This window comes from Marmota monax, unplaced genomic scaffold (assembly GCF_021218885.2).
Source record: "Marmota monax isolate L192 unplaced genomic scaffold, Marmota_monax_Labrador192_F-V1.1 WCK01_AAM20220418_F8-fsc00210, whole genome shotgun sequence".
Lineage (NCBI taxonomy): Eukaryota > Metazoa > Chordata > Mammalia > Rodentia > Sciuridae > Marmota > Marmota monax.
In genome coordinates, this window is record NW_026695248.1 from 367,779 (window position 1) to 392,941 (window position 25,163).

Consider the following 25,163-nt stretch of genomic DNA (forward strand, 5'->3'; position numbering starts at 1 on the left):
TCACTGTTTGAAGGTGACATCATCTTATATATATAGAAAATTTAAAACCTCCACTATAACAACATTAGAACTAATAGATGAATTCAGCAAAATTGCAGGATACAAAATTCAACCTACAAAAATCAGTAGAGTTGCTATATGCCAATAGTGAACTATCTGAAATAGAAATCAAGAAGGCAATCCCACTTACAATAGTTTATTTTTTAATAAATTTAAGGAAAGAGGTGAAAGATCTTAACAATGAAAGTTATAAAACATGGATGAAAGAATTTGAAGAGGATACAAAAAATGGAAAGATAGCTTATGTTCATGGATTGGAAGAATCAGTACTGTTAAAATGTCCATCCTACCCAAAGCGATTTACAGATTCAACGCAATCCCTCTAATGCATCAATGACATTCTTCACAGAACTAGAAAAAAAGCAATTTATAAGGAATCAGAAAGAAAGCCTGCAATAGCCAAAGCCATCTGGAGCAAAACAAACAAAGCAGGAGCCATTACACTACCTGACTTCAAAACATGCTACAAAGCTGTTGTAATCAGAACAGCATGGCCACTGGCATAAAATAGATGAATGGAAGAGAATAGAGAGCCCAGAAGCAAAACCATCACCAGCCAACTGGTTTTCCACCAAGATGCTCATAACACACCCTGGAGAAAGGTCATTCTTTCAAATAAATGGTGCCTGGAAAATGAGATATCCAGCTTCAGAGGAGTGAAACCAACCAGCCCTCTATTTATCACTTTAATATAAGACCTGAAACTGTGAAACTGCTAGAAGAAAACCCAGGGGAGTTGCTTCTGGACACTGGGATGGGCAAATGATATTTTGGACAATTCTCCAAAAGGACAGGAAACCAAAGCAAAAATGGACAAGTGGGATTAGAACAAATTAAAAAGTTTCTGCACAGGAAAGAAAACAATCAACCGGGGGCAGAGACAGCCTACTGAATGGGACATGTTTGAAAACTGTACGTCTGACAAGGGCTTGATAGCCAGAGTATCCAAGGAAATCTAAGATCTCAACAGCCAAAATAAAATAAAACAGCCCAGTTAAAAAATGGGCAATAGATCTAATTCATATTTCTCAGAAGACGACACACAGATGGAAAACAGGTGTGTGAAAAAGTGCTCAGCATCCCTAATCACCAGGGAAATGCCAGTCAACACCTCACTGAGCTGTCATCTCACCTGAGCAAGAACGACTGTTACAAAAGGGGAAAGGTAAAAAGTGCCCGGGAGAACATGGAGTAAAGGAAACCCTGGGCACTGCTGGTGGGGAGATACATCAGCACATTCATTGTGGGAACCAGGGTGGAGGTTCCCCCCAAATTAAGAATAGGGTGAGGATATGATCCAACAATCCCACCACTGGGTAGGTAGCCACCAGAAATGAAAAGCCAGTCAAAGGCACACTCACACCTCCATATTTATTGCAGCACTATTCACAAGAGCCATGCAATGGAAACAACCCAGGTGTCTTTCAAGGGATGAATGCATGAAGAAAATGTGCTACGTAGACCCAATGGAATACTATTCAACCTTAAAAAGAATGGGATCCTGTCCTTGTGGCCACATGGATGGAACTGGAGATGGCGATGTTAAGTGAAAGAAGCCAGGCACAGAAAGACAAGCATCACATGTTCTCCCTCATGAGAAATCTAAAAAGCTGAGGTCATCAAGATTGGACAGGGAAAAGGGGTGGGGACGGATCATTGGTGGGTACAAAGTTTCAGTTAGTTGGCTGCAAGAAGTTCCGGTGTGCTGTTGTACCAGATCATAGTCGGCAGCCATGGGCCATACATTGCAGGGAGCTGGAAGAAAGACTTTTGAGGGCTTTCATCATGGGGATGATGAATGTGGGAGATGAATTTTTTTGACTGAGGCAGGAGAATCACTAGTTCAAAACCAGCCTCAGCAAAAGTGAGGCCCTTAGCAACTCAGTGAGGTCCCGTCTCTAAATAAAATACAAAATAGGGCTGGGATGTGGCTCGGTGGTTGAGTGCCTCTGAGTTCAATCCCTGGTACAAAAACAACAACAAACCACATTATTTTAAAAACGGAGAACTCATACATTAGAATTCACTGGAAGGGTATGCAAAATTATTATGTGTCCCAAAGTTAAGAAAAGACAAAGAAGATATAAAGGTGATATATATTAAACTGTTAGAGATGAAAATTTCAAAGAAGGAAATAAATGCAAAATACCAAATGGGATCAATGGTAGATTAGACGTGGCAGGCAAAAGAGATTAGTGAACTTGAAGACAGTGATAGAAACTATCAAAAATGACACACACATGGGGAAAAAAGAATGTAAAAACTACAAAGAAATAAAAGAGCCTTGGGGAGTCGTGGGACAACTCATGAGCCTAAATATACAGTGCCACAGTCCGGCTGGGCCAAATAACCTGGAGGTGACAAGCAACTTGAAGGTTGAAGCGGGAACTGCTTTATTACGGAGAAACTCAGCGGGAACTGAGCGGGAACTCAAGGTAGCGGGCACCCTAGGTAGCGGGAGCAGCTTTATTGCAGAACAGCAGAGGTATATATACCTTACTGATTACACACAGCTTGTCTCAATTAGCGTCATATAGATACAGTAGTCAGCCAATAAGGAATCCCCACAATCTTAATGGCTGGGTGGTGTTGCCCCACAAACCACTCCTCCTGGCAAACTGCCAGGCACCATCTTGACTTGATTTGCGGTCCCCAACAACACAGTCCATGGGATTACTGGGGAGAGGAGGTGGAGGAGAGGGGAACAGAAAAATACTTAAAAGAAATAAGTGTTGAAAAATTTCCAAACGTGATCAAAACTACAAACCCAGAGATCCAAGAAATTCCATGAATACAGAACACGAGAAAATGAGGGGCATCTTAATTAATTTGCTTAAAACCAATAATGAAATTGGTTGATTTTCTTAAAAGAAAGCCTGAAAGGTGACCAGAGGTGTGTAGTGGGGGGGGGGGGGGAGATGTTATATACAAAGAGCAAAGAAAGGGTGACAACAGATTTTTCATTCAAACAAAGGGATGGTGGGAGCGGCACCTTCTCTTTCAAAGAAGAGAACCTCAACATTCCACTCATAATTCTGTATTCATTGAAAAATACCTTTCCAAAATAAAGGCAGAATAATGACATTTTCAGACATACAAAATCTGAAAGAATTCATCATTAGCATGTATTATACATGGAGTGATAAATTTCCTGATGTTAGACCAGGATAATTTGAAAGTGTACACTATATATTTTTTTGGTACTGGGGATTGAATGCAGGGCCTGTTACCATTGAGCCACACCCCCAGCCCTTTTTAATTTTGAGACAGAGTCTCCCTAAATTGCTAAGGCTGGACTTCAACCAGTGATTCTCCTGCCTCAGCCTCCTGAGTCATTGGGATTACAGGTGTGCACCATCGCACCCAGCTGAAGATATACCCTGTTAACCCAAACAACCACTAAGACCACAAATACAACAAATGAGATAAATGGAATTTAAAGTATTCAATGCAAAGGTTGTCAAAAAAAAAAAGAAAAAGAAAAAGAAAAGAAAGAAAAAAAAGCAAATAGGGCCAATAGAAAACAGATAACAAGATGATAAACATAAACCAACCATACATATGTTAAACCTTAGCAGTTTGTACATTGTACACGTGTATGGGTCATTTTATGTTGATGCCACCTTAATGCAGCTTACTGATAAAGGAAGAGAGGAGGATAGGGCTTACTCCTGAGGTGCTGAGCTGCTCAGAGACATCTGTGTAAGTTTGCATCTGTGTGTGTGGTCTAGGCACGATTCTCAAACAGGAAGGTGGCTTTTTTCACAACATATTAAAGCATTTGTCCACAGCCAGGGAAGCTGTATCCTTCTGGGACCGATGCCGCAGCTCAAGATATTTCATGGGCTCCTCATTGGGAATAACCTTCACAGCCATTTTGTGACCCACCAGAGCTAATTAGCTGAATCATAGTGTGTAGTCACGCTTTAATCAGGAACAGAGACAGCCCAGAGACTTCCACCCGAAACTTGAGATTTGACTCAGAATACTTAGTATCAAAATATCAGACTTAATGTAAAAAGAGCAGGAAGTGCTTAGAGGCTTATTCAAGCTCCGTGGGCAGTCCCAACAGCAGCTTCATACAAGCTTTGAGCACATTTTTTTTTTTTTTTAGCAGATGGATGAAGCTCATTTTCATTGACATTGTATTAAATAGCCACTGAGATTTTTTTTGGACGGGGCGTAGCCCTGGATGGCAGGGCTTTACAGATTTAGAGTTAGGGAGATTTAGAGTTAGGGACTTAGAGTTAGACACAGATTTAGAGTTAGGGAAATATTCAACCTCACTTTGCCCATCCTGCTGTGTGATGCTGGGAAAGACACTTATTGTTACAGAAAGCTCGGTCCTTGACCCTGACACCAATCCATTAATTGAGCTAAAGGAAAAAGAAGGTTTATTGCTTTGCTAACAAAGGAGAAACACAGGGGACTTCTGTCCCAAACGCTGTAATTCTGCCCAACCGCAGGAACAGAGGGCTTTTATAGAAGCGATTCAGAGAAAGAGATTAGGGAGGAGAAATCAGAAGGAGAAGATCAGGGGGAGAAGTTTAGGGAAAAGAAGATTGAGAAAAAGACAAAAAAATGTGTAAGTTTCAAAGCCACAAGGGATATAGTCAAAGCATCAGGTGAACCCCTGTTACATTATTACTGTGTCTCAGTTTCCTTATTTGCAGACTGTGGATGAATGTTAGTGCCATGGGACTGTTGTGAAAATACCTGCAAAAATGTGCTGGCAAAGGCTCAGTGGCTGAGTGCCCCTGAGTTCAATCCCTGGTACAAGAAAAAAAAAAAAAGAATGTAATGATAATTTAAGAAAAGGTTTATCCGTATGATGTTTTGTTGAGTGCTTACTATATGTAGCTCTGTGCTTGATGATGAACACAGTGGTGAGTTAAACAGACATGGAATAGGTCCTCATAGAGCAGGACCTGTGAGGATCATTGCTTCCTCAGTGAGCTGAAAATTAGATGAACACCAGAAGTATAATTACCAATTTTGATTGAGGAGAAGTGGGGGCTCCAGAGCTATTCTCTGAGGCCAAGGAAAGCTTCCCTGGGGAAAAGGTCTTTGGAGGTGATACCTGGGGGTTGAGGAAGTAAGTAAATGAGGCGAAGGATTTTCCTCCTATCCCTGGCAGAGGGAGGGCATAGGCCATGGCCGAGGCTGGAAGACACATGCTGCTGTAGAGGAGCTGGAGAAGATCAATGTGGCTGGAGCTCAGAGCTTGTGATGGGTCTGGACAGGAAGGCAGGGACCAGATCATGCAAGTTGTAGAGTCCCTGGAGCTAATACCAATCGTCAGCCCCTAGAGGATTCTAAGCAGGGAAATAAGATCAGATTCGTATTCTAAAAAATCATTTGGGCTACTGGGTGGAAGACACACTGGAGAGAAGGAGGCAAATAAGGATTGGGGAAGAGAGTTAGATGTAATGTAGATGAGACATGATGACATCCTAGGATGAGGGGTAGAATGTGAAGAAGGTGATTGACGGACAGGTGTGAGGGTCGTTGAACTGGCAAGACTCCGGAGTGAAGGAGATGGAGGAGTCAAAAGTAAGTTCCTTGGTGCCATCCACCCAGCAGAGAAATAGCTGGAGGAGGGCCAAGCTAAGGGGAAGAGGATGAAGTTGGTTTGGACCTACTGAGACCGGAGCATCCTTCAGAGACCCAGCGGAGAAGTAAGGGAGGCAAGGAACATGCTAGCCTGAAATTCAGATGCCCAAGTAACGTACCACCGGGCTGAAGTGAACATGCATGGTATAAAGGTGAACAGGGCACATCAAGTGATGATCTCATGTTTCTGATCTTTGACCCCAAGATTTTTTTTTTCATTCTGATATGCATAGAAAAGAATGTACCATTTGAGTTTTCAATTCCATACCAGTAGTGGATGCCCAACCAGGTCATTAGACAAAGACTCTCCCATCAACACAATGACTTGAAAGCAAAATGTGAGAGCAAAACAGACTGCTTGAGAGCACTTGTACATGGCTGCCTTCCCAAGATGTCTCCTCCCTTTGCTGAAACAGGACTGCAGAGGAGATCTGGGCAGAATGAGATCTGGACACAGCTGGTTTCTCAACCAGAAGCATCTTACACACGGGTCACAGTGCTCACACTTCAATACAATAATAGTGTCTCCCAGAATTCACATTTTCCTCCAGCATGGCTTTATACCTCGAAACCCCCTTCATAGTCCAGTGAATATTGACACGGCTGATTAATAAAGCAAGAAGTGAGAGTGTGAGACAGGATCAAGATGATATTGACTCAAACATGCATGGGTAATGAAGTCTGTGTCTCCCCGACTAAAAATAAACACAGAAAAATATCTGCATTAGAATAGCCTATAATGCTTCCACAACTCAGAATTAAGACTCAATTTTTTTTCCCCAACATAGGAGAGCTGGCCACTTAGAATATTATTGATTTGACGTATTTAGTTTAGCAAAGATATTGGGATGCAATGATGCCAGGCATGATGTAATGCCAAAGTTAAAATCATGTTAAAAAGTGATTATAGAAAAGGATAACAAATCCAATAAGTAGTTATATTCAGTATTTTTGAGTCTTTTAATTATGAAAACACTAAAAAATGTGTAGGTGGAAATAGCAGTTAAAGATATCTGAGAATTCTCTCCTCCATAAAAGCAATGAGGACATTGTTAATTTGGAAATTAATCTGGAAACTAACTGAAGGTATGCAGTAATCTGGGGAGTGTTTTGCCAAGAAAAGTGACTGAATCTCAGTAATGACAGTAAGCTTATGGCATTTTAATTTTCCCTATTTATACTCCCCCTTTCTAGCACTTCACTAAATTCGAAGATAAACATCTGTGATCCTAGTGAGAATCAGCAGCCCAGCAGCCATCAGAGGGGGGCAACATGGGGCTGGAGTTCCTTCTGGGTCTTATTCTTAGGAAATTCTCATTATTTGACCTGTATGCTCATTATTAGGAAGATGCCATTTGCAAACCATCTTTATTTGACCTGACTCAGAGCTTGGCCAGTGGGAAAAGCCTGGGGGAAATTGTCAAAAACAATGAGAGGTAATTGATTAGCTTTGTGGCTGCCTGAGGCCGTGGACAACAGTTAAAATAAACCATACGCTAGACTAAAAGCGTCAGGAGAGAAGCTGGGGCTGAGTTCTATCAGAAGAGCTCTGACATGGGATCTAGAAGACCATGCACAGAAATTGACAAGCTGTTCCTAAATTCATATAGAAATGCAAGGGACACATAATAGCCAAAAATAATCTTGGGGAAAAAAAAAACCAAACCAAAGTTGGAGGACAAATGTACTACAAAGATACAATAATGAAGACAGTGAATTACTGGCATAAATATAGATGTAGATTAATGAAATAAGATTGAGATTACAGAAGTAAATCCACACATTTATTGTCAATTGATTTTTGACAAGGGTGCCAAGATGTTTCAATGGGGAAAGAATTATCTGTCAATAAATGGTGCTGGGACAGTTGGATATTCACACCCCCAAAATGTGCTTGGACTCCGACTCCTACCATATACAAAGATTTAACTCAAGGTAGATCAAAGACCTCAGTAGAAAAACTATAAAACTTGTAGAAGAAAACCTAGGTGCAGTTTATGGTGTTAGGTTAGGCGGTGATTCCTTGTTATGACAGCTAAATCACTGGCAAGCAAAGAAACAAATAGGCAAATTGGACCCAAAAAGATTTACAAAGTTTTAGACTTCAGTGGACACTGTCAAGAAAGAGGAAGGACAACACACATAACGGAACTATTTGTAAATTGTATGTATAATAGGACTCTAGATCCAAGACAGGTAGAGAACTCTTACAACTCAACAATAAAAAGACCAACAACCAATCCTCTCTGCTGACCTGTGAATTTCAGGACACTCAGTTTAAATTTCCCAAGTGCCATTAATTTTTTTTTTCACTTCTTAATCTCAATGTGTCCACATTGTACCAGACATCTGGAATTTGCTTATCTTGCCATGTTCTGGCTATTTTTAAAGGAGTAGTGGCTTAAGGTACAAATACTTTCAATTTATTTCAAATGTCCATTAAACTGTGGCTTTTTAAATTCTTCTGCACTCCGTTAGTGGTTTCTTCTCAGTCTTCACGGGGGTTGGATGCCACGCTGACTATTGCTCTTCATTGCTCAGCAGCCGTCAGCCTGTGCTGTAGACTTTGAGTCTTTGGATGGGTCTTAGCTCCTCTCCCAGGTCCTTTCCATTCCTGGTACTTTATGTTCTCTATTTTGACATTTGCTTTTTTTTTTTTTTGCCTCTATGTTTTTTATTTCCTTTTCCTCGTGCTCCCACCCCAATGATCACAGGAATTATGGACACTTAGTGTTGGACTCATTTTTCCACTGGTTTATCAACAAATGGGGGAAACTATGGAGCCCTCTTTACAACAGATTTTTCTTGGATTTTATGAGGAGGAAGGAAAAATGGTTTTACAATATTCCAGGGGAGAAAGAGCTAGAATTTATCACCATCCTTCCTCATTCTCGTGACTGTCACAGCTACATGCTCTGGTAGGCTTCCCAAGGTTCTAGGACAGTCGGCTCAGCAGACTCTAGAACTGCCCATTTGGAGGTGGTTACATGGTGGACATGTGGTTTCAGCCCCATCGCTGCTTCCTGTTTGGCCTTGGTCCTCACGTGTACAGACCCAGAGGCGCCCCCAAAATTTTACCAGAGTCTCCTCAGTGAATTAATTAGTTTTGTAGAATATGGCTGTGTTACAGCTGTGGAAAGTCCCCTAAAGCTCGTGCATTGGAAGCATGATCCCCGATACAGTCAGGTTCAGAAGTGGGACTTTTAGGCAATGAGTATGGCTCTGACCTCATCAGTGGCTTAATCTATTTGCTGGATTAATCCATTGACAGTTGAAAGGGCTGCTGGGAGGGGAAGTAGAGTTGGAGGAAGTACGTAGCTGGGCGCAAGGCCTCAGACTATACTTGGTCCCTGGATATCTCTCCTTCTCTGTGTCCCTCTCCTTCTTGGCTGCCATGAGTTGAGCAGCTCTCCTCTACCATGCCCTTCTGCCATGATTCTGTGCTCAATGGTGTTGGCTGGCCATGGACTGAATCCTCTGAAACCGTGAGCCATTACTGAACAACTTTCCTTCTCTAAGTTGTTCTTGTTGGGTATTTTGGTCACAGTGATGCAAAAATGAGTGACACAGTTCTCTTCTTCCATCTCCTCTGTCCCCCTTTTCTGAGATCCTGTGCAGTCCAGCATGTATGCCCAGCACATGGTTTTTAGCAAGTGCAGAGTCACAGAAAATATCAGGCAATAAGTATGGCTCAGGGACTGGCTGCTCTCTTGTGCCCTGCTGTCACCACCTGTCCCCTGGGCTTCTGACCGGGCTGGGCTTCCCCTCACCTTCAGAGGACACTTGTCCCTGCAGCTGCTGTCTGTCGAGCTGGCTCACAGCAGAAACCATACCCATCTTACCAGCAGGTGGGACCCGGCTACAGTTTCCTGAGAGAACCGTCTTTCTTCCCACCTCCCAGCGGCCCTCAATCCTGTTTTCCTTCTCTCCTCCTTTGCTTCCTTCCACCTTCTTTCTCAGCTTTCTTACAGCATCATCTTCCTGTGCCTTCCTGTCATAGTGGCCAATGGTTTGGTCAGTGTCTCGTGGCACCTGTGATTGGTAGGGGTGTTGGACACTGTGTCCCCTGATGTGGTCTATAAAATAGAAGCGCATTTGGGAACCTTGCTTGGGTGGAGCCTCCTTGCCCATTCCCAGAAAAAAAAAAAAAAAAGTTTAGAAAAGATCTGTGACCAAGAAACCCTTAAAACTTGATTTTCAAGTTCCTCAAACTTTCTGCGTAATGCACCTTCTTTCTTTCTTTTTTTTTATTGGTTATTCAAAACATTACAAAACTCTTGACATATCATATTTCATACATTCGATTCAAGTAGCAGCCGCCGGCATGTGTGGGAAGTGGTGTTGGTGGATCCTGGTGTTGCCCCCGGCAGTGACTGAGGCTGCTCTCCAGTCTGGAGCTCTAGTCTATTCATCTGGTGATAGTGTCCTTGAAAGGCCCTGGACCTTGTGTGTCGGAATGAGGGGCCAGACAAGTAGCTCTCTACGGGGAAGGATGGGGGTGGGCAGTCATGGGGTAGTAAGCCCTCCATACCTGTAGGCCCCCAGGGAGCTGGGCCTTGCTGTAGGTGAATGAAGGATGGACCAGGGAGAGGGAGAGGGAGAGGGAGAGTGAGGGGGGGAGAGTAAGGGGGAGAGTGAGGGTGAGAGAGAGGGGGAGAAGGAGGGGGAGAGTGAGGGGGAGGGAGGAGGAGAGGGAGGGGGAGAGAGGGGGAGAGGGGAGGGGTAGGGGGAGAGGGGAGGGGAGGGGAGGGGAAGAGAGGCTGGGGGAAGTAGGATGGAGGGACCAGCGAGTGCTGTGGTGTGACATGCTCTGCCATCTGCTCCCCTTTCCCGTCACTGCAAGGAAATCTCAAGCAATCTGTCAAGTGGGAGAGGAGAGCCCTCATTGCCTCTGCTGTGAGCACAGGGCTCCGTGGGGGAGAATCCATGTAACACTTTTAATTAAGAAAACTGCAGGGGAATGGAAAGGCCCCCTTAGTAAGTGACGCTAATGACCAGCTGACACCCTGCCCCTCCCTTCCTGGGGAAAGTGAGGCTCGGCCACTAATTGGTATAATTAGCCCTGAAAAGAGGAGATTTCTCTCACTTCTTTCCTCGTTTGTGATTGATTAGTGGCCCATTCTCTCCTTGTTGGGGGTCTTCACCTGAACCCCTTCTTGGGGTGGCTAATTGGGACTCTGAATCCTTCCCTCAAGGGCCTGCACCACCTGGTCCCCAGGAAATCAAGGAGTTCAAAATGAGTCTTTGGCTCCTTAAAAACCCTTGCAAGGATTGGTTTGGATGTGTTTTTAGGAAGTTCTTTTCACGGTAAACTTGAATTCAGGCTTGAAGGGCTCTCTCATCTTTTAAAAAGAAGACAACCCAAAACAGGGGAGGCATGTGTTGCTATAGAAACAACTGAATGAGAATTTTATTTCCTACCACATCTATCGATCAGGAAAGAGGGGAGGAGGAAAGGAATCTGTCTCTGCTACCAGAGAAGAAAGAGTGAAACCCGGGTCTTACAAATCAGGACTGGATGGGGGGGGGGATCCTCCAGAGAGTTGGTGCCCGAGGAGTCGGGGTGTCGTGCCCCTTTTATAGAATTCAGGTTTCCTTTCTTCTCCTGTACCTTCCTCCCACCCTGCCTACTGGGTGACCAAAAGGCCAGAAGAGCGCCAACCAGGAGGTGCTGTTGTAAAATATGGTCCTTCCCTCCCCTGGAGGCTGTTAGCAACCAGGAGGCCATGGGAGTGCTATCTACGCATTTCTTTTTCTTTGAAGCCACCTGTCCTTGCCCCTCTCTCAAGAGGAGACCAGAGACTGGCAATGTCATTAACAATTATTGAGAGAGGAGAGCCATGGAGGGGCTCCTTCCTCTCTTGGGCTGCGTCCTGGGGCTGAGGAGAGGTTTGGAGGGCATCCCGGGAAGGCCAGACTGCGCTCCCTGAGAAGGAAGGGAGAGATGGCCCTGGGGTGGAAGGACACCAGGAGTGTTCAGGGTGCTGCTCAATGGGGCTTTTGATGCTAGTTTGGTATAAAGTTCAAAAGCCCAAATAAGCTTCTTTGACAAGTTCCAACTCCAACAGACTTCAGAGTGAAATCTTTCAAAGGCATTCTATTAAAATGTGAGGACCTGGCTCGGATGCAGTGTTCATGAGCACCTCCAATTATTGAGGGATAATTGCCTTTAAAGTGTTTTATTTCTTTGAATCTCCTGCTAATGATGTAACCCCTTATGTCCAGCAAAGAGTACGTGTGGGTAGTATTTTATTTCCCTAACAGCGCAACTATTTAATTGCAGTCAGTGCTTTGTATCCTCAAGTTCTTCCTCTGCGAATTCAACCAACAACGGACCAAAAATATTTGGAAAAAAATGAAAAACTGTGTCTATGCTGAACATGTGCAGATAGTTCCCTTGTCATTATTCCCTGAACAAGATAGCCTGACAACCATTCACCCAGCTCTGATATTGTATTAGTTATGATAAGCCACGTAGGGATGACTTAAAGGACAAGGGAGGATGTGCCCAGGTTCTATGCAAATACGCAACATTTTGTATGACAGACTTGTGCATCTACAGACTTTGGTATCCTGGTACCAATCCCCTGCATATGCCGAGGGAACAACTGTACAGATAGCTTCTGGAATACACAAAGGGACTGTGCCTGGAGTTGGAAATATTTGGGTAATTGACAAATTCTGGGTTTTTGGTGATCCGTGAGCCTAAGGAAAGTCGTCCTATCTATAGCTCCAGGCATCAGGGCTCACCTATGAGGCTTCTGAGATAGCAGAGCTGAGGACCATGTTCTTAGTAGGGACAAATTCCCCCCAAGGCAGTGGACTTCATGGGAAGCAGCCTGCCAGCTGTAGCATGTTGATAGACTTCACCTCTCTGTAGGCTGTGTATCCCTACTTCTCTTTCCCCCTCATTATAAAATAAAATAAAATATCAGGTGACTTTTCTTATTGAATTACTGCAACATACTCAGAAATGCCTAGCAGATACTAACTTCCATCTGCAGGTGAAGCCAAAGTTCAAAAGGTCAAGTGGGGTGTCCCATTTAAATTTGAGCAAGTAGCCCAAGCTAGTAGGTGAGAAAGCCAGGACTTGAACCCATAGCCTCTGACCCCAAGTGTAACGCTCTCCTGACACAAGGCCCTTGTCTATCATGCAGCTCCACCCAGGCACAAGGCCAATCGACTTCAGTAGAGGAGGAAATGAGATGAGAGGTCTTAGGTTTCTGCTGTCTAGTCTTGGGTACTAACCCCCTGCCAGTCCTGCTTTGGACAGCTGTTTATCCGAAATGAAGCGTGGCTAACAAAGGCACGTCCCAGCCTGGTGCGAAGGAAGCTGAGGGTGTGACATGAAGGGTCTGTGTGGAATGAATGGCTCATGAACTGTGATTCCAAAAACAGAGTCAGGTGTGGAGAGTGAGTCGAATCCAGAAGACACCTGGGACTCCAAGAAGTGGCTACAGAAATATGGTCTGAAAGCCCAGAAGCTGTCATTTTACGATGTCCTTGCTGACTGCTCCTTCCGCCATGCTGATGGAGTCATTGAGATAAAAGCCAAACCGGAGAACGAGTCCCTGCAGACCAGTGCGGTAGGTGAAGTGAACTTGGGGAAGGGGGGGCTGTGGAATTCCCATGGTATCCTAGCAGATCAGAAGCCCAGGGCAGGACCACATTGAAAGGCAGCCAGGAGAGAAATCCACTTATGTTTCCATGAAGAAAGAGGTTCCTTCTGCTTCCTGCCTTATTCTTCTCTAAGTGGTACCCGTGAGGCAGAGATCTAGTCTGGGAATGGTTTCTGGTAGTCTTAGTCTGCTTTGTGTTGATGTAACAGAATACCTGATGCTGGGTACTTTATAAAGAAAAGAGGTTTATTTAGGTCACAGTTTTGGAGGCTACAAGCCCAATATCAGGCAGCCTCTTCTTCTTGGCTTCTGGGGAGGGTCCCCTGGCTGCATTCCAACATGGCAGAGAAGTGGAAAGGGAAATGGACATATGTAGAAGGGGGCCAGGTTCTTCACTTTACAACAGGCGGCCAACGAGAACGCTAAGTCACTCTGTAAGACCAGCATTAATCCCCTTCAGAGCCAGTGCCCCCATGACCTTCCAATAGAGCCCCTCCTTAAAGGTTCCACTGCCTCTCAACACTGCCACACTAGGGACCAAGCTTCCAGCACACAGACCCTTGGGGGACACACTCAAACCATTTTCAAACCAGAACACTAGACACGTGAATTATGGATGAGCCATTGGCTGGGCCTGTAGAAATTCAGGCATTAGAGTCTGAATTATTCAACATTATGTCAAAAGAGAGGACTTGCAGTCTCCCACATTGAATGGAAAGAAGCAACTGCTGGTGGGTACTCCAAAGCAGGCATTTCGGTGGTTCTTGTCTTTTCACTCTCTCAAAGGTGCATTATTCCTGTGACTACCAGCCAGCACATAATGGATTCCCAGTAAATATAAAATCACTTTCTCCAAAGGGTTGTGGCCCCAGATGAGTGTGTTTTGAGAACGTTGAAAGCTGTAGTTCCATGGTGCTGAGTGGTTCTCATGGAAACAGATCTTCTCACGGTGCCTGACTCTGGCTCCCAGTGGAAGGATCATCTCGTTCACAGTGGTTTCCACGCTCTAGCATCACACACAGGAGCCAGTAGGTCTGAGTGGAGCCCCAGGATTTGCATCAACAATGTCTTCACTTGTTTTGTGTTACCAAATACCTGAGGCTGAGAAATTTATAAAGAAAAAAAGTTTATTTATCTTACAGTTCTTCAGATCAAAGAGCATGGTGCTGGCACCTGCTTGGTTTCTGGTGAGGTCCTCACGCTGTGTCAATTCATGGCAGAAAAGAAGGAAAGTGGGTGCAGGTGTAAAAGCACCCATTTGAGAGACTGAGGGGTAGCTGCCTCTTTATGACAATCCACTCCAGGGGTAAATAACCCAGTTCTCAGAGAGTTAATCCCACAAGAAAAACCCAATCTCTCTTAACAACGTCATCTCCTCTTAGAGGCCCCCACCTCCCTACACCGCCACATTGGGGACCAAGTCTCAACGTGGTGGGGATGAGCCATATTCAAACCTTGCAAGTGACAGTCCCCAGAGGACCCTGAAGCCACTAGACCAGGGACTGCACTTTGAGAAATAGCCACATGTAGAAAAGGAACCAAAAGACTTGAGATCAAAAGTTTAGAAGTAGAGAAAGACTTAAGAAGTGTCCCAATATGAAAGAAAATCAGGATAAATTGAGCCTTCCAGATTCTTAAAACCTGAGAAAAGCCATTTTAGGAGGTGGTGAAGTCCCAGGTCCACACCAAGAGGTGAGAGTCAAAATGCCAACCAGAGCAGACCTGCTGGATACTGAGCTCCACGGAGCCAAGTGGGGAGGGAACCAAAGCCCTCCTCAAACACAGTATGGAGGCTCCGCTTGACATCAGGGTCACCACTGAGACCTACATAGATCCAGGCAGGGGAGACTCCTGTCTCTTTGATGTGTCTTGTGTGGCTGACCACTGGGCCCCGGGAAGGGCTGTTTCCCTCTAGCCGCTTCAGTCTCACCAAGTTGTGTCCTTGTTCTCTTGCTGCCGCGTGCTTACAACAAACTGCAGGAGAAAAATATAAAGTTTAAATTAGAAAAATGCAGAATGCAATTGAATTAGAAAAATGCAGAATGCAATTGAATTAGAAAAATGCAGAATGCAAGACCTGTTTCCTGGCATATCCTAGGATGCAGAGTCATTGCTGCCGTGCAGGGAAGATCTCATTTGTGTCCCCCCCCACTCCACCGCCCCAGCACAGTTTTCTAGTTTAATAGACATTAGTCAGTCAGTAATGATCAGGAAATCATACATAACTAAATTTCCATTTTAGAAATACATTAGACCCTGGATATTTAAAAACTATTAATCCCTGTTGATTTGGCTGTGGTCAGCCATGAGCCGTGACCACGTGTTAGGCCCAGAGCTAGCTCTAGGACCGATTTCTTCCTTACTGTTTCTTGACCATTTAAATGACATTTTAGGGGGTCAGCTTGAAGAATTTGCCTTATAAAAGGGGTCTTTTGCCTCAAATTTTTTTTTTGTGCTAATAATAACATGGCAAAGGTTGAGAATGATGTAGTACAGCTCTTCTTTTCCGCAAACACCGATTTTGGAAAATATCCCCACATAATGATGTTGTATTAGGGGGAAAAAGGATAGTTCTACTTCTAGTATTTAGACTATGAGTCCCCAAAATGAATTCAACCCTAAAATTGGGATGTGGATAAGGCAGATAGAAGCTGTGTCTGCCCAGTGGGCTCTGCCTCTGTTTCTTTTCTTCTCTCCTTTGTCTGTCTCTAAGGGACAAGGACAATTGCCCCACTCCCTCATCTTTTTTTTTTTTTAATCATTATTTTTAACTTATAAAGAGGAAATCTTTATTTCATCCGTGGTTCTGGAGGTGCCAGGACAAGATTGGGCAGCCAGGCTGATGTGGGCCTCTGTGGAGGGGACTGGCTGGCAATGGCTGGGACTCCCTCACCTCTTCGCTGGTCTCTCTCTGCCCTCGTTCATTCGTTCTCCTCTTTCTGCCTCACAGCAATAATGCCCTGTCTCTAGAGCTTTCCATCAGCAGATCTGCATTTGGTAAACTGCTCCTGTCCCCATTGTTGTCATTTCCCCATGCATAAACTCCCATCTTGGGCCAGTTTCTGTTTTGTTTTGTTTTTTAATTGGACTCATATCTGCTTCTGGTTTTGCTTCATTTGTTTCATTCCTTGGCTTCTCTTTAGAATTCAGTTCCTCAAAGGACTTGTAGACACGCCCTCTCTCCTCCCCTTCCATTCTCCTCCAGTGCCCTCCTGGACCCACTCCCATCCAGAGGGGCTCCCTCTCCATCAGCCACCAGGCTTTCTGGAGTCGGCCCTTTTCCTTGTGCGTTTCCACCTTCGTCTCACACTTTCTTCCCTTGCCCACTCTCTGGCTACGCTGGTCTTCCCAAGGTCCCACAAACACGACAGGCAAACTCAGCTCTCCAACTCCCCCCGGGGCCTGCCTGTGGCCGCCTGGCTCCTTCAGGTCTTTGCTCCTATTTCACCTTCTCCATGAAGTTTTTCCCCGCAGTTTTAACCTGTCCTGCCCTCTGCCCTCTGGCCTGGCAATCTCTCTTCTCCTTCCCTACCATATTTTTCTCCCAAACCCTGGGCATCTTCTGACCTACCACATTCTGCTTGGCTCATGATCTGGCTCCTCCCCTGCTAGTGTGAGCTCCATGCGGGCAAGTTCAGGGGTCTTTGATGTGCATTGTATTCCTGGTACCTGGCATGGAGTAGGGACAGATCATGTCACTGATGAGAGCAGTCCTTGTGGGAACCTCTGTCCTTGAGCCAGGTCTGTATATCCCATCTAGGGCACTAGATGTGGGAGGGGGTTCTTGGCTCCCTGGCTTCATTGGTGGCTGGGAGCAGACATGGAAAGAGGTTTTGGGGGGACTCTCAAGCCCCACCTCCTTCAGCATGGTCTCCCTGGCCCTCCGGCACACTGTGAGCTTTCTTCTTTGTTGAGATTTTCTTAGTCCCCTCTGTCTCAACCCAGTACCAGGTCCTGGGTTATCTAATAATCTGTTTGTTCTCTCGCTCTCTCTATTCTCTCTCTGTGTGTGTGTGTGTGTGTGTGTGTGTACTGTCTCCCTCCTGCTGGAATCATTGGCTCCTCTGGGGCACAGATGGGACCATGCATGTCTTTCTGACCACTGTGCATGACACCTAGCACCCTGTGGAGCAGGCCCAAGGGCGTGTATATGTGAATTAATGATTGAATGATTTGATGGTGGGGATGAGTACAAAGGGCCATTTTAATAAGGCAGAGGTAGAGGTATCATCCTGGGGACCTTTCTTCTCTGAATGGTTTCTGAGTGGTTTCTGTCCTTGCCCCTACCTTAGGAGAGCAAGAAGAAGACAGTCCATGCAAAATACTGCAACAATTTCATCCACGCTGCCTGGAAGGATGGGAGCTTGGTCCACGTCAACATCACCAAGGAGAAGTTCAGGTGGTACAGTGACAGAGTCCACACAGTGCTGGCCAGGATCCGGAGGAGGTTGGTGTGTTCTCAGGAGGTTCGCAAGTTCAAAGCCAGCCTCAGCAACTTAGTGAGACCCTGTGTCTAAATAAAATATATAAAAGGGCTGAGGATGTGGCTCAGTGGTTAAGAGCCTCTGGCTTCAATCCCTGGTACCAAAAAAAAAAAACAGAAAGAAAGAAAAAAAAAAAAAGATCAAGTAGCCATTAAACACTGTTAAGTCGAGGTGGCTTGTCCCCTGGTTCACGATGGCCTTGCTGACAGCAAGGGGACATCTGTGGATTCCAGTTCCATCCTGCCTTGGTGCCAGTGCAGGTTCTTATGAAGACCAGAGGTGTGGTTCACAGTGGTCATGCTTCGAGTCGCTGCAGGAGGCTATGCCCTGAGTTTGGGGGCCACAGGTATATTGCATACCACATTTCCCTTGCCTTCGACTCTTGAATGTTCTCTTTCAAAAGCATTTCATTGTACCTGTTGCAACATTGGGCAATCTTAGAAAGCAGTTGAAATGTGTATATAAAAATCAACTAAAAGTAACTTCCTGTCATCCCTGTCGGTGTGGGTGGGTTCTTAAAATCTGATGGTGTTTATGCTGCAGCCCCAGGGGGGGCCCCCGGGAGGATGATCTGCCTGAATGCCTTCACCTCCCAGGGAACAGGGGATAGTGTTAGACCCCGAAGACCAAATGCATTTAGACGCGTGGGATCTGAGATCTGAGGGAGCTGGATTGTAATCTCAGCTCTGCCACTTGCTGTGTGACCCTAGAGGAGTTAGTTAATGTCTTCGGGTATCAGGTTCCTCATTTATCAAGTGGGGACAGTAATGCCATTCATAAATTTGTTCTATGGATTAGTTAAGATGCTAAATCTAATGAGTTTTAACTAGTACCAGCCTGCAATAGCCACTTGAACACGAGATGCCTCCCTCCTCCTGTGCTTTCTGTTAGGCACCCTTAGGCTGCAGGCACCCACCTACCGGGCCTTCACCCGCAGAGTGCAGCCTTTCAAAACCCAGGCCGTGGTGGATCACTCCTACCCAGCAGCCCCATGTCTGCAGCTGCCTCTGCTCAGGGTCTAGAGCTGACTCCCTGCGGGGAGTAGCCTGAGCTGCAGATCTGGGAGGGACACCACCAGGGCCTCTGGGTCCCTTTGTCCTTCTCCTCCCCACAGATGTCAAGGATTGTCGGGAAGTTCTTTCTTCCTCTACTTTCTGGAAGATATTGTGAAGACTGGGTATCGTCTTCCTTGTACATGTTTGGCAGAATTTGCTTCTGAAGCCGTCTGAGCCGGAAGTTTTCTTCTTTGTGAGAAGGTTTTAAACGAGGCATTCGATTTCTTTTTTTTTTTTTTAGAGCTGAGTAACACTGAGTTTTTACTATTTTATTTTTCACATCCTTTATATCGATGTAACAGCACTTCCTTTTGGTTGTCAGCCAAGATGATGGGAATCATTTTGCAATGATAACAAGAGAAAAGAGGGAAAATGAGAAGGAAGAAAGCAGTGCCGATCCACACTACGACAGTACAGAGTCATGAGGCTTGCTGCCAACACAGCTGGGGAGCAGTCCAGCCAGGACCAGCACACAAATCTAAGCATGGCGCCTGGCTCAGCCACTCACAGATCTGTGACTTGAGATCAGAGACATCCCTCCCTGAGCTTCAGCTGCCCAAGCATAAAAGTTCCTATTCCATAGGGCCATCTGGAGGGGCAACTAAGATCATGTGCCTAAGCACTCATACTACTGACACATAATATAGTCAGCCCTCAGTCAGGAGATTGGTTGCAGTACCCACCATGGAGACCAAAATTCACAAATGCACAAGTTCCTTACATAAGATGCGTAGTATTTACATATAACCTATGCACGCCACATGGACCTGATGTTGACAACTGAGGTCACTTTATTTTCTAATATGCCCGGCTGAAGGTTATCCATTTTATTGATCTTTTCAAAGAACCAGCTTTTTGTTTTCACTGATTTTATGTGTATCTATACCCAACCACACACACATATGTACACACATACATATACACATAAAATATATAAAATTATATGTAATATAAAATATAACATGTATTATAACATATATTATGTAGTATTGTATCATGTATAATATATAATATATTGTGTATAATATGATTTCCTTTTTTCTCCTTGAGTTTATTTCTTAAAATAGATTCTTAGGTCCCTGATATAAGACCTTTATTTCTTTATTATTTATAGAACAAGTTTTTGATTTTATAAATCTCCCTCTGGATACTTCTGTAGTTGCTGCTCATGGATTTTGATATGTTGTATTTCATTTTCTTTTTTTTTTTTTTTTGTAGTGGGATTGAATCCAGGGCTCTTAACCACTGAGCCACATCCCCAGCCCTTTTTATTTTTATTTTATATATATTTTTTGAGACAGGGTCTTGCTAAGTTGCTGAGGCTGGCTTTGAAACTCGTGATCCTCCTGCCTCAGTCTCCCGAGCTGCTGGGATGTACTTCATTTTGAGTATCTTCAGAATGTTTGCTAATTTCTCCTGTCATTACTTCTTTGGCCAACGGGGTATTTACAAATGTGTTGTTTACTTTCCAAACCTTTGTGAATTTTCCTTATATATATATTTTTTGTTATTGATTTCCATATTAATTTCATTGTAGATAGAGAAATACTGTATGATTTCGACTCTTATACATTTATTGGGAGCTGTTTTGGTGAGCTGGAATATGAAAAAAAAGTTTCTGCTTCTGTTGGGTGGAGTGTGCTGTAAACATCACCCAACTGGAGCTGGGCAGCCATGTTGTTCAAGGGATTCCATATTGTACTGATCTTCTCTTTGTTCTATAAATTATTGAGAAAACAGGGTTGAAATCTCCAACTGTAATTTCAGATTCACCCACTCCTTTCATTTCTGTCCACACTTTCCCTACCTTGAAGCTCTGTTAACGGGCCTAGCATCTTGAGGATTGTTAAATTCTTTTGGATTGAACCCGGGGTCACTTAACCACTGAGCCACATCCCCGGCCCTTTTTTATGTTTTATGTAGAGACAGGGTCTGGCTGAGCTGCTTAGAGCCTCACTGAGTTGCTGTGTTAGACCAGGACGCAAGAAAAGACCACTGACTCCAATTAAAATCAAATTAAAGCAAGCTTATTATTTCGACCGGCTGGGCTGCCTCTCCCTCCCAAAACAGCGGGAACTAGACAGCACCCCAGCTTTCTGCAGCCCAGCTTTATAGCCCAGAAAGTTACACAAAGGGGGGTTACAGATAACAGAACTTTGACGAGCATCACACTAATGGTAGTTTACATTTTTTGCTGGCCCCAACATCAGAATTTATGAGGACCATTATAGCCTCAAAGAGGGTCGTTGTCTGACCAGGGAAGGCCAATATTTATGAGGTGTCACTAAAGTTTCAGAGAGGGCTGCTCTCTGGTCAGAGAGCCAGGCATGGGTGAGTTCAAGGCACGGGCAGGCATTCCAAGCAGATTCAGAATTTGCAGTAATTTATAGTAAAGCCGAAATTATCTTTTCATGGCTTTGTGGCGAGATTGCTCCCAATTTTAAGATAAGATCAGGTTGGGTCTATCAGCGGAGTCTGACTTTGAACTTGTGATCCTCCTGTCTCAGCCTCCTGAGCTGCTGGGATTACAGGCATGTACCACTTCACTTACTTCAGCTTGCTTTTGATTATTGTCTACATAGTTTATCTTCTTCCTTTTCCTTTACCTTTAACTGTCTGTCTTATGTTTACCTGGGTTTCTTGTAGACAGAATATGTATGAATATCGTTTTTAAATAAGTCTGGAAAGTTTTGCCTTTGAACTGGAGTGTTGTGATCATTTACATTTAATATGATTAGTGATTTGGTTGGATTTAAATCAGGCATCTTGCTGTTTATTTAATGTTTATCCCTTCTCCTCCTCTTCTTCTTCTTCTTCTTTTTTTCCCTTTCTTTTGTTTATTTTTTATGGTTCTGTTTTTATCTCCACTATTATCTTACTAACCCCATCTCTTTGTTTTGATACATATAAATAGTTGGCATTTACAATACAATATGCATTCTTAATTTATCACAGTCTGTCTTCAGATAACATCACACTACTTCATGTATAAGAATCTTGCAACTTTCACTTCCCTCTTCTTTAATTCTTTTTTTCTTCCTGGTGCTGGGGATTGAACCCAGGGCCTCACGCTCGCCAGGCAAGAGCTCTACCCCTGAGCTACATCCTCAGCCCCTTCTCTACTTTACTTCTGCACATGCCATAAACCCCACAATGCTTTACAAATGGCCCACTGTCTTCTAACTGGATTAAATACCAGAATACACATATTTTACATTTATCCACATACTTGGATATTTCTGTTGCTCTGTTTTCCTTCCTTTGGATCCAGAATCCGCTTGGCATCATTTTATTTCTTCCTGAAGGAATTCCATTAGCACATTTCCTGGAGTGTGAGTAATGAATCTTCTGCTAGTGGTGAGTTGTCTCAGCTGTTTAAGTCTGAAATCAAACTCTCAGATTTACCTTTACATTTTGAAAGACATTTTTGCTAAGTATAGACTTCTAGCTTTAAAATTTTATCTTTTGACACTTTAAAGATCCCCCCTCTCTTGTCTCCTGGCTTGGCTCACATGATTTATGATTAGAAGGCTCTTGCTATTCTCGGGTCTCTTCCTCTCCATGTAAAGTGTACTTTTCTGTCGCCGGCTGCTTGTGTGATTTTTCTCTTTGTCACTGGATTTCATCAGTTTTGTTATGATGTACTCTGGCGTGATTTTCTTCATGTCCCTTTTCTTTGGGTTATTTGATCCTCTTGGATCTGTAGGTATATCATTTCAATCGAAATCAGAAGCATTTTGACCATATTGCTTCTTTTGTTTTTAATTGCTTTTATTTTTTAAATACATGACAGCAGAATGCATTACAATTCTTATTACACGTATAGAGCACGATTTGTATATAAAGTATGTTCACACCAATTCATGTCTTCATACATGTACTTTGTATAATGATGTCCATCACATTCCACCATCATTGCTAACCCCCTGCCCCCTCCCTTCCCCTCCCACCCCTCTGCCCTATCTAGCGTTCATCTATTCCTCCCATGCTCTCCATCCCTACCCCACTATGGGTCAGTCACCTTATATCATAGAAAACATTCAGCATTTGTTTTTTGGGGGATTGGCTACCTTCACTTAGCATTATCTTCTCCTACTGCATCCATTTACCTGCAAATGCCAGGATTTTATTCTCTTTTATTGCTGAGTAATATTCCATTGAGTATATATGCCACATTTTTTAATATTTATTTTTTAGTTGTAGTTGGACACAACACCTTTATTTCACTGTTTATTTTTGCATATGGTGCTGAGGATCGAACCCAGGGTCTCGAACTTGTGAGGCGAGTGCTCTACCACTGAGCCACAATCCCAGCCCCTATGCCACATTTTTTAATCCATTCATCTATTGAAGGGCATTTAGGTTGGTTCCACAGTTTAGCTATTGTGAATTGTGCTGCTATAAACATTGATGTGGCTGTGTCCCTGTAGTATGCTGTTTTTAACTCCTTTGGGTAGAGATTGAGGAGTGGGATAGCTGGGTCAAATGGTGGTTCCATTCCAAGTTTTCCAAGGAATCTCCATACTGCTTTCCATATTGGCTGCACCAATTTGCAGTCTCACCAGCAATGTATGAGTGTGCCTTTTCCCCCACATCCTCACCAACACTTATTGTTGTTTGTCTTCATAATGGCTGCCTTTATGACTGGAGTGAGGTAGTATCTTAGAGTAGTTTTGATTTGCATTTCTCTAATTGCCAGAGATAATGAACATTTTTCCATATATTTGTTGATTGAATATCATCTTCTGAGCAGTGTCTGTTCATGTCCTTGGTCCATTTATTGATTGATTTGTTTTTTTTGGTGTTTAGCTTTTTGAGTTCTTTATATACCCTAGAGATTAGCGCTGTGTCTGATGTGTGAGGGGTAAAAATTTGCTTCCAAGATGTAGGCTCTCTGTTCACCTCACAGATTGTTTCTTTTGCTGAGAAGAAACTTTTTAGTTTGAGTCCATCCCATTTATTGATTCTTGGTTTTAATTCTTGTGCTATAGGAGTCTTATTAAGGAAGTTGGGGCCTAATCCCACATGATGGATATTAGGGCCTACTTTTTCTTCTATTAGATGCAGGGTCTCTGGTTTAATGCCTAGGTCCTTGATCCACTTTGAGTTGAGTTTTGTGTATGGTGAGAGATAGGGGTTTAATTTCATTTTATTGCATATGGATTTCCAGTTTTCCCAGCACCATTTGTTGAAGAGACTATCTTTTCTCCAATGTATGTCCTCTATTCTGTACCATTGGTCTACCAGTCTGTTTTGGTGCCAACACCATGCTGTTTTTGTTACTATTTCTCTGTAGTATAGTTTAAGGTCTGGTATAGTGATGCCACCTGCTACACTCTTCCTGCTAAGGATTGCTTTAGCTATTCTGGGTTCTCTGATTTTTTCCAGATGAATTTCATGATTGCTTTTTCTATTTCTATGAGGAATGCCATTAGGATTTTGATTGGAATTGCATTAAATCTGTATAGTTCTTTTGGTAGTATGGTCATTTTAATAATATTAATTCTGTCTATCCAAGAGCAAGGTAGATCTTTCCATCTTATAAGGTCTTCTTTGATTTCTTTCTTTAGGATTCTGTAGTTTTCATTGTATAGACCTTTCACCTCTTTCATTAAGTTGATTCCTAAGTATTTTATTTTATTTTTTGATTCTAAAATGGGGTAGTTTTCCTCATTTCCCTCTCAGAGGATTTGTCACTGATATACAGAAATGCATTTGATTTATGATTTTAAAACCTGCTACTTTGCTGAATTAATTTACTAGTTCTAGAAGTTTTCTGGTGGAGCTTTTTGGGTCTTCTAGGTATAAAATCATATTGCCATCAAATAGTGCTAATTTAAGTTCTTCTTTTCCTATACGTATCCCTTTAATTTCTTTTGTCTAATTGCTCTGGCTAGTGTTTCAAGGACTATGTTAAATAGAAGTGAGGAAAGAGGGTATCCCTGTCTTGTTCCAGTTTTTAGAGGGAATGCCTTCAATTTTTCTCCATTTAGAATGATGTTGGCCTGGGGCTTAGCGTAGATAGCCTTTATGATGTTGAGATATGTTCCTGTTATCCCTAGTTTTTCTAGTGTTTTGAACATGAAGGGGTGCTGTATTTTGTCAAATGCTTTTTCTGCATCTATTGAGATGATCGTATGATTCTCATCTTTGAGTCTATTGATGTGATGAATTACATTTGTTGATTTCCTTATGTTGAACCAACCTTGCATCCCTGAGATGAATCCCACTTGATCATGGTGCATAATCTTTTTGATATGTTTTTGTATTCAATTTGCCAGAATTTTATTGAGAATTTTTGCATCTATGTTCATTAGAGATATTGGTCTAAA

General features: G+C 43.4%; 1 protein-coding gene across 7 annotated transcripts in view; it reads left to right on the forward strand.

Annotated features, from left to right (window-relative positions):
• Positions 1 to 25,163, forward strand: part of Vwa3b (von Willebrand factor A domain containing 3B) — a 256,834-nt gene that overhangs the window by 112,420 nt on the left and 119,251 nt on the right. For all 7 annotated transcript variants that reach the window (XM_058578290.1, XM_058578291.1, XM_046440342.2 and 4 more), the window contains 2 exons: positions 13,072 to 13,259; positions 17,585 to 17,739. In XM_058578290.1, the coding sequence (XP_058434273.1) occupies positions 13,072 to 13,259; positions 17,585 to 17,739 (343 nt within the window). The remainder of the gene's footprint in view (positions 1 to 13,071; positions 13,260 to 17,584; positions 17,740 to 25,163) is intronic.